The sequence below is a fragment of the Wasmannia auropunctata genome, unplaced genomic scaffold (genome assembly GCF_000956235.1).
Source record: "Wasmannia auropunctata unplaced genomic scaffold, wasmannia.A_1.0 LD336033.1, whole genome shotgun sequence".
NCBI lineage: Eukaryota > Metazoa > Arthropoda > Insecta > Hymenoptera > Formicidae > Wasmannia > Wasmannia auropunctata.
Window position 1 is genome coordinate 785,902 of NW_012026857.1, and position 11,212 is coordinate 797,113.

The 11,212-nt window shown below is 45.8% G+C and overlaps 3 protein-coding genes and 1 non-coding gene across 5 annotated transcripts; 2 read left to right on the forward strand and 2 right to left on the reverse strand.

Moving 5' to 3' along the window:
• Positions 1 to 267: 267 nt before the first annotated feature.
• Positions 268 to 1,693, forward strand: LOC105452360 (density-regulated protein homolog). 2 transcript variants are annotated; one of them, XM_011693394.1, is made up of 6 exons: positions 268 to 332; positions 405 to 607; positions 868 to 952; positions 1,036 to 1,218; positions 1,328 to 1,467; positions 1,551 to 1,693. In XM_011693394.1, exons 2-6 carry the CDS (start codon positions 497 to 499, stop codon positions 1,593 to 1,595), a joined length of 564 nt encoding a protein of 187 aa, XP_011691696.1. In that variant the 5' UTR covers positions 268 to 332; positions 405 to 496; the 3' UTR covers positions 1,596 to 1,693. The 2 variants fall into 2 exon arrangements, with proteins under 2 accessions (XP_011691696.1, XP_011691695.1); XM_011693393.1 differs by having other exon boundaries at positions 290 to 607.
• On the reverse strand, positions 1,632 to 3,174 carry LOC105452359 (DNA-directed RNA polymerase III subunit RPC9). The gene is made up of 3 exons (XM_011693392.1): positions 2,502 to 3,174; positions 2,150 to 2,417; positions 1,632 to 1,833 (listed from the first exon to the last, which is right to left on the reverse strand). The coding sequence occupies exons 1-3, from the start codon at positions 2,507 to 2,509 to the stop codon at positions 1,726 to 1,728; spliced, it is 384 nt and encodes a 127-aa protein (XP_011691694.1). The 5' UTR covers positions 2,510 to 3,174; the 3' UTR covers positions 1,632 to 1,725.
• Positions 3,111 to 3,182, reverse strand: Trnaw-cca. The gene has a single exon. It is a non-coding gene; the product is annotated as a tRNA-Trp (tRNA).
• A 1,013-nt stretch (positions 3,183 to 4,195) lies between these two features.
• Positions 4,196 to 10,917, forward strand: LOC105452361 (structural maintenance of chromosomes protein 4). The gene is made up of 8 exons (XM_011693395.1): positions 4,196 to 4,466; positions 4,592 to 4,783; positions 4,899 to 5,075; positions 5,446 to 5,738; positions 5,840 to 6,119; positions 6,257 to 6,853; positions 7,114 to 9,434; positions 10,159 to 10,917. The coding sequence occupies exons 1-8, from the start codon at positions 4,206 to 4,208 to the stop codon at positions 10,292 to 10,294; spliced, it is 4,257 nt and encodes a 1,418-aa protein (XP_011691697.1). The 5' UTR covers positions 4,196 to 4,205; the 3' UTR covers positions 10,295 to 10,917.
• Positions 10,918 to 11,212: the final 295 nt, after the last annotated feature.

Consider the following 11,212-nt stretch of genomic DNA (forward strand, 5'->3'; position numbering starts at 1 on the left):
CGATTTATATTATTTGTAATTTACAATCTTTTTTCAAGGCACGATTTGCGTATAATTAATAAACAATATATTACTTACTAAACTTTTCAAAATATTTGAATAACAAAAAAATTAATTAATCTGTACATATAAATGAAGTAACGCGAGTGTTCTAACAAGTTAATCATTAATCGCGATTTTTAATCGAATTCCCCTATTAATTACTAGAAACGTCTCTAGGCGCGAGTGTGTGTGTCTTGGCTACACTTTTTATCGAGGGATCGAAAATCGCTCTCCACCTCCATCGATCTTTAAAGTTTCTACGTCCCTGGCGGTTTCTAACCCTTCTAACGGTGCGCCGCGCGATGCGAGATAATTGTCAGCGGTGTTTGCACACGCGAGAATAAAGGACGTTGCGTTTCCAGGAAGATCGGCGTGGCACGAGGGAGAATTTCGAAAGTGATCCCTCCGGGACAGCTGCCTGACGGGACCGCGGGTGAGGTTAGACGGCGCGAGAATGTCAGCGGACGAACAGCCGGAGCAACCGGAGTTTCGACTGGGGCCGGATCCCAATGTCACTTATCCTATTCGGGTCCAGTACTGCGGGAACTGTTCGCTACCCATCGAGGTAAATCGCTGTCGATACGTGAAAAAAAATAAAAGCGTGCTCCGACAACGAAAATGGAGGAGCCGTAATTGATAATCGAAATTAATTACAATTTTAATTGACGATCAATTGTTGCACATATGTATGCTTTATCTGAGAAAATGATTAACGAACGTTTTGGAATTTATTTATTTATCCCTTTCAACGGGAATGTGAATCTCACGGAGGAAACGAATTGACAGGCGAGAGGCGTTAAAATCTGACAATTATTGATGTTGCAGTACTGCGAATACTATCCTGAGTACGACAAGTGCAAGCAGTGGCTGGAGAGGAATCTGCCTACTGAATTCGAGAAGATTAAATTAGGTAATTACTGCAGAGAATTGGAGCGTATCGGAGCGGGACGGTCCGAGACGTTAGCTAACTCACAGGATTTATGTTCCATGCAGCTACGGAGGATGGCTCCACCGAAGTTAGTACGGGAGAGGACGAGAAGAAGCGGCAGAAGCGGGGCGGTAAGGGTATGCTGAAAACCAAGAAGAAAGAGGATATACCGCGGCTGGTGACTATCTCCAGAGCGCCCAGAGGAAAGAAGAAATCCGTCACCGTCGTCACTGGCCTCAGCACTTTTGGTAAAAACGTCAAATCAATCGTTTAAATGAGCTGTGAAACGAAATCGCGAATTAAAATTAGATAATTTACCGATTAAAATCTTAATGTTGGAAAATGTGTTCTCTGCAGACATCGACTTGAAGGTGGCGGCGAAGTTCTTCGGCAGTAAGTTCGCCTGTGGGTCCAGCGTGACTGGAGAAGACGAGATTGTGATACAGGGTGACGTCAAAGATGATCTGTTCGAGGTGATACCTGAGAAATGGCCACAAGTGAGTTTCCATGATGGAAGGAAGGAAGGGCGCATATCAAACGTGAAATTTTCTCAATGGAAAATTGTTCTTTTTTTTTTCAGATCGACGAGGACTCTATAGACGATCTTGGGGATCAAAAGAGATAATAAGGCTATCCCACTATCACGCACGCACAATAATTTAATTATACACTATTTCCAGTCGTGTTTATTATATAAATAAAATATGTACATACACAAAAATATATTTAAATAAGTTATTTTTTAAGGTCTAAGATTAGATCTCTTGTTCTGTGTCATCCTCGTTCCCTCGCACGTTCGCGACGATCTGAAGCACGGTCTCGACCTCCTCCTCCGTCAGCCGTTCCTCGCTCTCCTCCACCATCTGTTGTACGTAAACCAGAACAGAATTATCGCGCGGAACGTCCAGAGATTCGAGAACGTTAACGAGAATCTCAACTTCCTAACTAATTAAGATATTCCTATACAGAGAGAATTTTATTTATCCTGAAAATCATGTTAATCGTGAGACAACATCCCTATTTTTTCACTGTGCACTACAATAAATTTATTGTAGTATATATTAAAAAAAAAAATTGTGAAAATCACATAAAATTCATTGAAGTACTATGTTGTCCCACGATCGACATGATTTTCAGGATAAATTTCAAAATAAAATTCTAGGAAAGGAGGGACCGTACCAGTTGGATCTCGAGCGGCGTAGTAGGGCAGAGGTTGAGAAGAGTGAGCTTCTCGGCCTTGGTCAGCTTGATAGGCTCCATCGCCTTCAGAAACTCCCGGATCTTCTCCGGATTCTGCATCTTGCACGGCGTCTCCTCCAGATACTTGATCGTCTGATAGGTGATGGTCGCCAGCTGATTCATCTTCGGCTTCTTGTAGGACTTCGTGTTTTGCAGGATATTCAGGACCTCGTAGTTGCTCAGGAGAACGTTCCAGTTTCCCTTTATGCTGAAAAAAAAAATCAGTGAGCGAGAAATCTGACGAGATTCTCGCGGAGAGCGAAGAAGTCTCGCGAGTCCGATGACAACTTACACTTTCATCGTCGTGTCTTTTTAAATTGAAAGGAGTTTTATAATGACGATTCGAGTGGTCGTGAGTCCTCTTCTGTGTTCTCTCCTTCGGTCCTCCGAAGGAGACGTCGATAAGTTTAAATCGAGGTTAGGTTAGTTCGGTAATCAATATAGACTTTAAAATATTCGAAACGTGTCGATCTCACGTTTACTCGGAAAGGCAGTTTCTCCGTTTTATTAGTTACGAACTCACAAAGTAATCGCGACTTTTTTCTCTCGTATTCGCGAATCTCGCGATGACAATCTTGAATATCCTAACCTAACACGCTCTCGCCTCTCGCCGTGTGTTTACTATTTACATCATCTCTGCACCCCGTTTCGGCGTCGAGTGCAGCTCGCTCTACGCGTGGCTGGACCTCCCGCATCTTCTCTCTTTTTCTCGCCAATGTCCAATTGTTTGTCTATCTCATTTTACGAATGGAAAAAGTGCATTTCTTGTATTTAATCTGAGAAAACTTCCGAGAAATTCGGACCTGCGATCGCGTGCCTGAATCCCGAAAAATTTACGACGCGTGCATTTGCAACGTTAAGTGCATAAAAATTGAAGAAAAAAGAAAAAAAAAAGACCTCTTGACCCCGACGTGATTTGAACACGCAACCTTCTGATCTGGAGTCAGACGCGCTACCGTTGCGCCACGGAGTCGTGTGGAAGAGGCAGTCGAATTGCGCTCACTTCAGGCCACTGAACTCGAAAGCGTGGCCAGAGAGAAGCCCCCTCCCGGCCCTTCTCTCTCGCTCCGCTCTCTTCTCTCACTCGTTTTCCAGCGCAACCGACAAAGCGCTCTCCGTGCGCGCACGTGCTTTCTCCTTTTCTCCTTCCCTCCGCGCTCGACAAATTACGTCAAATGGTTTTCCAATTTTTCCCATTTTTTTTTTTTCATTAAGAAACGCCTATTCTAATCGTCGAGCGAAGCGGCGAGACGGAAGGAAAAAAGTTTCCAGTGGTCTACCGTGGCCGAACGGTCGAATTCGTTTTGCCGCCATTTTGTCTCGTTCGACTCGCGCTCCCGGCGACTCTCTCCGGACGATTTCGCGTCGCGGCGTCGAGATCGCGGGAATTCGAAGACGCGCGCGGCTCCGCGACGACCCGAGGGCTCGTCCACGTCGGTCGAGCTCCGCGCGCGACCGAGCGTTGTCGCGCAGTTCCGAGTTTGCAATCGCTCGATTCCGTTGGGGTCGGCCAGGCGGGATTTTGAATTCGCAACGCCTTCTCGGCTGTGTGTGTGACGCGCGAGTGACGCGATGGCGGGCGCTGCTGGAGACGACGGGACGCGGTGATTAACGGGGATCTGTCGCTCTCTCGCCCGCACTCGATCGCGGCGTTCGCGCGGCGCGAGAACGTCGCGCACCAGGGAGAAGCGTGATCGGGACGATTTCAGACGTCGTTCCAGAAGTCCGCGTGATCAGTGGTGAGATCCGCGTCGGGGGACTCCGTCGACGAACTTCGCGCGGGAAAGGATTCGCGAGTGCGTGTGCGGGCTCGCCGTGTCTCGACGGGGCCGCGGCGGCAGAGGACAATCCCGTTTCGGTGCCTCGCGGTAGAGAACTCACACTTGGCGCGCGATTCGAAGAACGATAGATCGGCCGGGCCGATCGGCGATGTTGTCGTCGAGCTAACCTCGAAGCGCAACGCGGGATACAGAAAGTGCTGCGGAAAACCGTCCGGATGGCCAGCGACGCCCAGGCGAGGCGGGGTACCTCCGCCGATGAGGCCGACATGGAGGTCGACCGGGTGGTGGATGACGCCCGGGACACCGGGTACGACTCGGGCGAGGAGGGCGGCCAGAGGGTGGACGACGACATATACATCCCGCCGCCTCTGAAGGCCTTCAAAGAGGTCGACGGGCCCAGGCTCATGATCGCCAAGATCGTCAACAAAAACTTCAAGAGCTACGCCGGCACGCACGTGATCGGACCCTTTCAAAAGGTAAACATACACACACACACACACACACACACACACACACACACACACACACACACACACACACACACACCGGCTCTCTTTTCCAGCGCGGCGGATCTTTCCAGCTAATTTCTCCTTTTCTTCAGAGCTTCTCGGCGATAGTGGGTCCTAACGGTAGCGGCAAGAGCAATGTGATAGACTCTATGTTGTTTGTGTTCGGCTACCGAGCCAGCAAGATCAGGTCGAAGAAGATTTCTGTCCTGATACACAATTCCAGCGAGCATCCGCAATTGAACAGCTGCACCGTTTCTATACATTTCCAAAGAATTGTCGATAAGGTAACGATAATGATGCAGTTTGATATATATATATATATATAAGTTCAAGTGCAATAATTCCACTTTTATCGGCAATTAATGAGCTACTTTAATTTTTAATTGAATTAATTTTCAGCCTGGTGAGGAATACGAGGTTGTTCCTGGTAGCGAGTTTGTTATATCTAGGACAGCATTTAAGGATAGTTCATCGTATTATGAGCTTAATAAGAAGAAAGTACAATTCAAAGAGATCGCCAAACTCTTGAGGTTTCATGGAGTTGATTTGGATCACAATCGTTTTTTGATATTGCAGGTAGAATTATGTGTAGAATTTTTCATTATTAATAGAACGTAGAGATAAATTCAATTCTAAAACTCTCTGAAAGATTTAAAAAAATTTATATAAACATGTAATCTATTTGATTTTGTTTTCAAGTCATTTTTTAAATAATTTTCGTGATAAATCAAATTTTGTGCAATTAATTTTCTTGGGCTGATATAATCATATATTTTTTTATACATTTTGTTTTATTATTTCTTAAATAAAAGAATAATAAAATACCTATAGAAATTTAGTTTATTATAAAACAAATACAATTTAAAATCAATATAACATATTAATTACATTCAATTTTAAATTGATGCAAAGTTGCATGAAAAAAAAAAAAAAACGCTTTCTTTAGGGTGAAGTAGAGCAGATTGCGTTGATGAAACCCAAGGCTACAAATGAAAACGAAACTGGAATGTTGGAATTTCTGGAGGATATTATTGGCACGAATCGCTATAAAGAACCCTTGGAGAAATTAGCGTATAAAGTTGAGGAATTAACAGAACGTAAGATGGAGAAGCTCCATCGTCTTAGGGTCGTGCAAAAGGAGAAGGAGGCTTTGGAGGAGCCTATGCAAGAGGCAATGCAGTATTTAAAGACAGAGAACGCAATAATCAGACTGGAGCATCAGTTTTATCATTGCAAAAGGTGAGTTAAATATGAAAATAGTTTTATATCGTTTGATACTTTAATCTGAAGATATTTGTAGCAGCTCAGATAACTTGAAAATCATGAAATATTTCTGTCAGATCCGAGACAGTAAAGGAGCTTGCCGAGTGCGAGGAGACGAACAGTAACTTTGATAAGGAACATGCCGCATTGATGGACGAGATGAATAGCGTTTGCAAAGAGAAGGGGGAAAAGCTCAAGACTATCAAGGAGAAGAGCAAGAAGTGGGACGCTCTGCAACGACAGAAGGACGAAGCCACGGCGAGGTTCGACGAAGTGCGCAAACAGGATGAGTCGCTGCACGCAGAACTGGTCGAGACGAACAAGCGGCGGAAAGCCAACAAGGCGTCTACTAAGACGGTAATCTTTTATTTTATTATCTCAAAAATTAAATAAAATAGCTTCAAAACGAAATAACATTAAATTTACATATAAATGTTAAGAGTTTCTTATTTATTATCAAATTTTATATATATATATTTGACAATTGATGACAGGAACAAAGCAAGCTGGAGGACCTATTGAAAGTACCGGAGAAAAACACGAAAGACATCGAAGAATGCGAGCGTCTGATCGAGACGTATGCGGCCAATAAGGAAAAGGAAGAGGCTTCGTTGGCGACTCTGATGGCTAATCTACGGGAGAAGACTGAGCCGTTGCTGAACGAGCGCTCCGAGTTGGAGCAGGAGCTGATATCTCTTAGGAAAAACGTGGATCAGGCAAAGGCGGCATACGACATCGCGAAGTGCGAGCTGGAACTTTATACATCGGTGGAGAAGGTCGAGAAGGAGAAATTGGAAAATCTCCGGGAGTCTCTGGAAAAAACTACGAGTACTCTCAAAGAACGGCAAAAGCAGCTGGCATTATTCGAGACGAAGATCCCGGCAACCGAGCGGAGCTTGAAGCAGGCGCAGAGCGAACTGGACGAGGCGAAGGCACTCGAGATCGAGAAGACCGATCAGCTGAAGAAGATGCGAATCAACTTTGAGCAGGAACGTTCCGCCATGCAGGCCAGCAAGTCGCGGAATCGCATCTTAGACTCATTGATGAGAGAAAAACGTGAGGGTCGGCTACCTGGAATACTTGGCAGACTGGTGAGTATGGGATTTTTCGAGATGCGAGATAAAACAGCGAAAATGTGGAGAGAGAAAAACACGCGCGAATGTCGCGTCTAATATAACGAGCGCCTTCATTCTCTTTCTCTCTTTTAACTTCTGCAAACTAATTACAAAATCCCAAAGTCCCGTTTGAAAATTATAGAGCTTCTTTCTCTCGTCGCATTAGTTATTAAAGCAAAATCGCCGATTTTTTGCTCAAAATAGTAGCTTGCACGAATTTTTATTTTTCTGTACAGGGCGACCTGGGCGCCATTGACGCCAAATACGACGTCGCTGTGTCGACGGCGTGCGGTCCACTGGACGACATCGTGGTGGACACGGTAGCCACGGCGCAGGCGTGCATCACCTATCTGCGGCAGCACGACATAGGACGCGCCACATTTATAGCTCTGGAGAAACAGCAGCGATTCCGGGACAAGATCAGCCGCAGAATCCAAACGCCGGAGAATGTACACCGACTGTTCGATTTGATTAAAGTGGAGGACGAACGGGTGCTGCTGGCGTTCTATTACGGTCTGCAAGACACTCTGGTAGCGCAGGATTTGGATCAGGCGACGCGCATCGCCTACGGTAGAGCGCGTTATCGCGTGGTGACGCTGAAAGGCGAACTGATCGAGCTGTCGGGCACGATGAGCGGCGGTGGGCGCACGGTATTGCGAGGCCGGATGGGCCAGAAGGTGGTGAGGAACGAACCGTCGACCGCCGACGTCGAAAGGCTACAATCGCAGCTGGACGCTGTGTTCGAGGAGTGCAATAAACTGAGAGCGAAGCAGAGACCGCTGGAGGAACAGGTCCACGTGCTGTCGACCGCTCTGAAGGATATGAAGGTCGACAGGCAGAAATTCGGTATCGAGGTAAAAGCGCTGAGCGAGCAAGAGCCGTTGTTGCAAGCGCAGCTGAAGGCGCAGGAAAAGACCGCCGCCAACTCGGTGTCGGACCCGAAGAAGGTTGCGCAAATGCAGAAAGCGATGGACGCGGCGAAATTGCATCTGGACGAGGTCGAGGGGAATTCCGCTTCGATAGAGAAGGAGGTCAAGCGTATCAACAAGAAGATAGACGAGATTTCCGGTAGCCGGGTGCGGGATCAGCAGGCGAAGATCGCGCAGCTGACCAAGTCAACGGAAAAAGCCAAGGCGGAGATATATCGGCTGCAGGTGGCTATTAAAACTGCTGAGAGAAACGTGAAGAAAACGGAGAAGCACATAGAAACGCTGGAGAGCGATGTGCACGCCTGCGAGCAGAGACTGAGGGACATCGGGAAGGAGAAGTCCGAACTCGAGGAACATGCCAAAGTAATTCTGGATGAGTTGAAGGGAATCAACGAGGCGCTGGTGGAACGCGATGACGCCACGTCGACTTTGAAGGACGAGCTGAACGAGCTGCAGGCGCGTGAGGACAAGATGAAGGCGATGAAGATCGACCTGGATCAGAAATTGAGCGAAATTAAGAAGCGCTTAAAGGGGCTGCAGCAAGTAATTCCCGAGGTCAATCGAAAAATAACGAATCTGAAGCTACACGAGATTCCCCACGAGGCGCTGGAGCCGCTTAAGGATCTGGCGGAGGAGGAGATCGCTCAGTTGGACGCGAAGATGGTGCTGCAGAATCTGCAGAAGGTCAGGAAGAGGCTACCCGAGCAGATACCCAACATGCAAATCATCGCGGATTATCAGGAGAAGGACGCGCTGTACATGAGTCGCGCTGCCGATCTGGAGGAGACGACGTCGGCGCGCGACAAGATGCGCGCCATTCACGATTCCGTCCGGAAGCGCAGGATCAACGAATTCTGCGCGGGTTTCGACGTGATCACGGCCAAACTGAAGGAGATGTACCAGATGATCACGCTCGGCGGCGACGCGGAGCTGGAGCTGGTGGACTCGTTGGATCCGTTGAGCGAGGGCATCACGTTCAGCGTGCGCCCGCCCAAGAAGTCGTGGAAGAGCATCGACAAGCTCAGCGGCGGCGAGAAGACCCTGAGCTCGCTGGCGCTGGTCTTCGCCCTCCATCATTACAAGCCCACGCCGCTGTACTTCATGGACGAGATCGACGCGGCGCTCGACTTCAAGAACGTCTCCATCGTCGGTAACTACATCAAGGAGCGCACGAAGAACGCGCAGTTCATCGTCATCTCGCTGCGCTCGAACATGTTCGAGCTGGCGGACTCGCTGGTGGGCATCTACAAGACGTTCAACTGCTCCAAGAGTATCACTCTACGGCTGGCTCGTTACTACGAGAACAACAGTATCGCGCCACCCACGCAACTCACTTCCAAGACCTACGCGACTCAGGCGTCGCAGAAGTCGCAGAAGTTGCCCCTGTCGCAACGCACCCAGACGAACTCGCGCAAGGAGAACACCGCGCCCGCGAAGAACAACAATGCGAAGGAAGCATCGAACCGGGAAAGGACGTCGCCCGCGAAGAACGATAACGCGAACAAAACGCCGTCGGATGCGGAGACGAACGCGAAGAAAACTCTGTCGGATGCGGAGACAAACGCGAGAAACGACAATAACGCGAACAAGACACCGAACGGAACGCCGTCGAAAGTCGATACACTAAGGTGAGTAATGCAGTTATCGCTTCTTAAGATTCCAGACTCTGTCCTCGCTGTAACCATATCGCATTGTGACAAAAATTTATATAATTTTCTAAATTGCATTCTGCGAAATGAATTTGTTTTTTTGTTCTTGCGTGCCACATGATAAGTATCCCGGAAGTTATTTTTCATTGAGTGAATTATTACGTGCGATTTTCAAGACGTGATACGTCTTGAAAAAGATCAATATATATTTTCTATCATTTGTAATAAATTAATTGAAAGTTAGTGAAGAAAGAATTTTTTTTTTTTTACAATAAAAAGAGATTAGATATAAGTTATCTTGTTACGTGAAATTCCTCTCGGTTTCCTCTTGCTTTGTTTAAGACTAAGCCTATTGTATGTTTTGCATTTATTTTATCGTTAATATTTGTAATTGTTCAAATTATAGCAAAACATAAGAAAAAACAATATTAAATTGAACAGAAAATACAGGAACTTCTATTGTATTATAATACAATAATTAAAAAAATAAGTATCTTACGCTAAAATCCACGCAAAGTTGAAAAATAATGACGCTTACTCCGGGAATAAAAATAATAAAACTATATATTAAAAATAATATTAAATAATATTAAAATTTGTATTAAAATAATATTAAAATTTTGTATAATAGCAAATAAGTTGAAGCGGTGATTTTGTTATCTATCATCGTAAATTTCGCATTCATTGAAATTTATTGTTGCAGTCTTCCGGATTTGGCAGTATGCCTGACGCCGCAAACGCCGACTCGGCGTTCCGCCAGGATCGTGAGGAAGAGCACGGAAAGGGAAGAGAACGGCGTCAGCAAGGAACCGGCTAGGAAAAAGCAGAAGTCGAAGTGACTGAGCGCTTCCAGAATCGGAGGACGTGCGAAACGATTGCGCGAGGCTCGAGATGTCGGCAACTAGTATAAATACATACTACGAATTGCTATTTTATATTACAAATACCATTGCCATTATGTTTTTTGCATAGTAAGTTGCAGCATACGACTTTTCTTTTTGCATCCCCGTAGCCATTTAACGTTGGCCGAGGATGCCAAGTAACGTGCCACAACTTACTGTGCGGAAAATTAATCGCGACGGCGTTACGGATAAAATAGGTAAATAATAGTCGATATAATTTTATAATATATAAATTTGATGTTACACACGCGAGTTCTCAGTTTCTCTCGACTCAAGATTTTTGCGTAAAGAAACGCAAGACATTGGGAATGACGTTTGTGTGTAGCGAAATAAGATACAGGATCTGCTTCTTTTATCTGCGGTCTCTTTTTCATTTCGTTAACGTTTTTTTTCTTTTCTTAACGTTGAGATATGGATATATATATTTCATTCTGAATAGAAATAGTACAATTTGGTTTCAGTTAAGAGGAGCGGATCCATGATAAAAGTGCAAAATGCAATATTTTTATACGTTTGTACATGTCGGCAGAAACTTATATTAAAATATGATTACTATTGAAGCGAGATGAAATGTCTCACGTCTAATTTTACCGTCTCTCTCGGGCAATCCTTGTGCACATGGTTCCTTATTCACTCATAATTATACTCCTTATACTCATAATTAGGAAACGTATTTTTAGTCGTAAGAATCATCCGCGCGTGCTTGTCGATTCGTTTCTCGTTTCAGATGTCCACCTGAAGTGGCCGCGATTATGTTAATATCGCAAACGAACGAGCTCGCAAAGTGCCGGGCCCGTTCGAAAAGCCGGAAGTGTCTCAAGGCAGATCGCGTTCGCCTCGCCGCGAAACTATTTA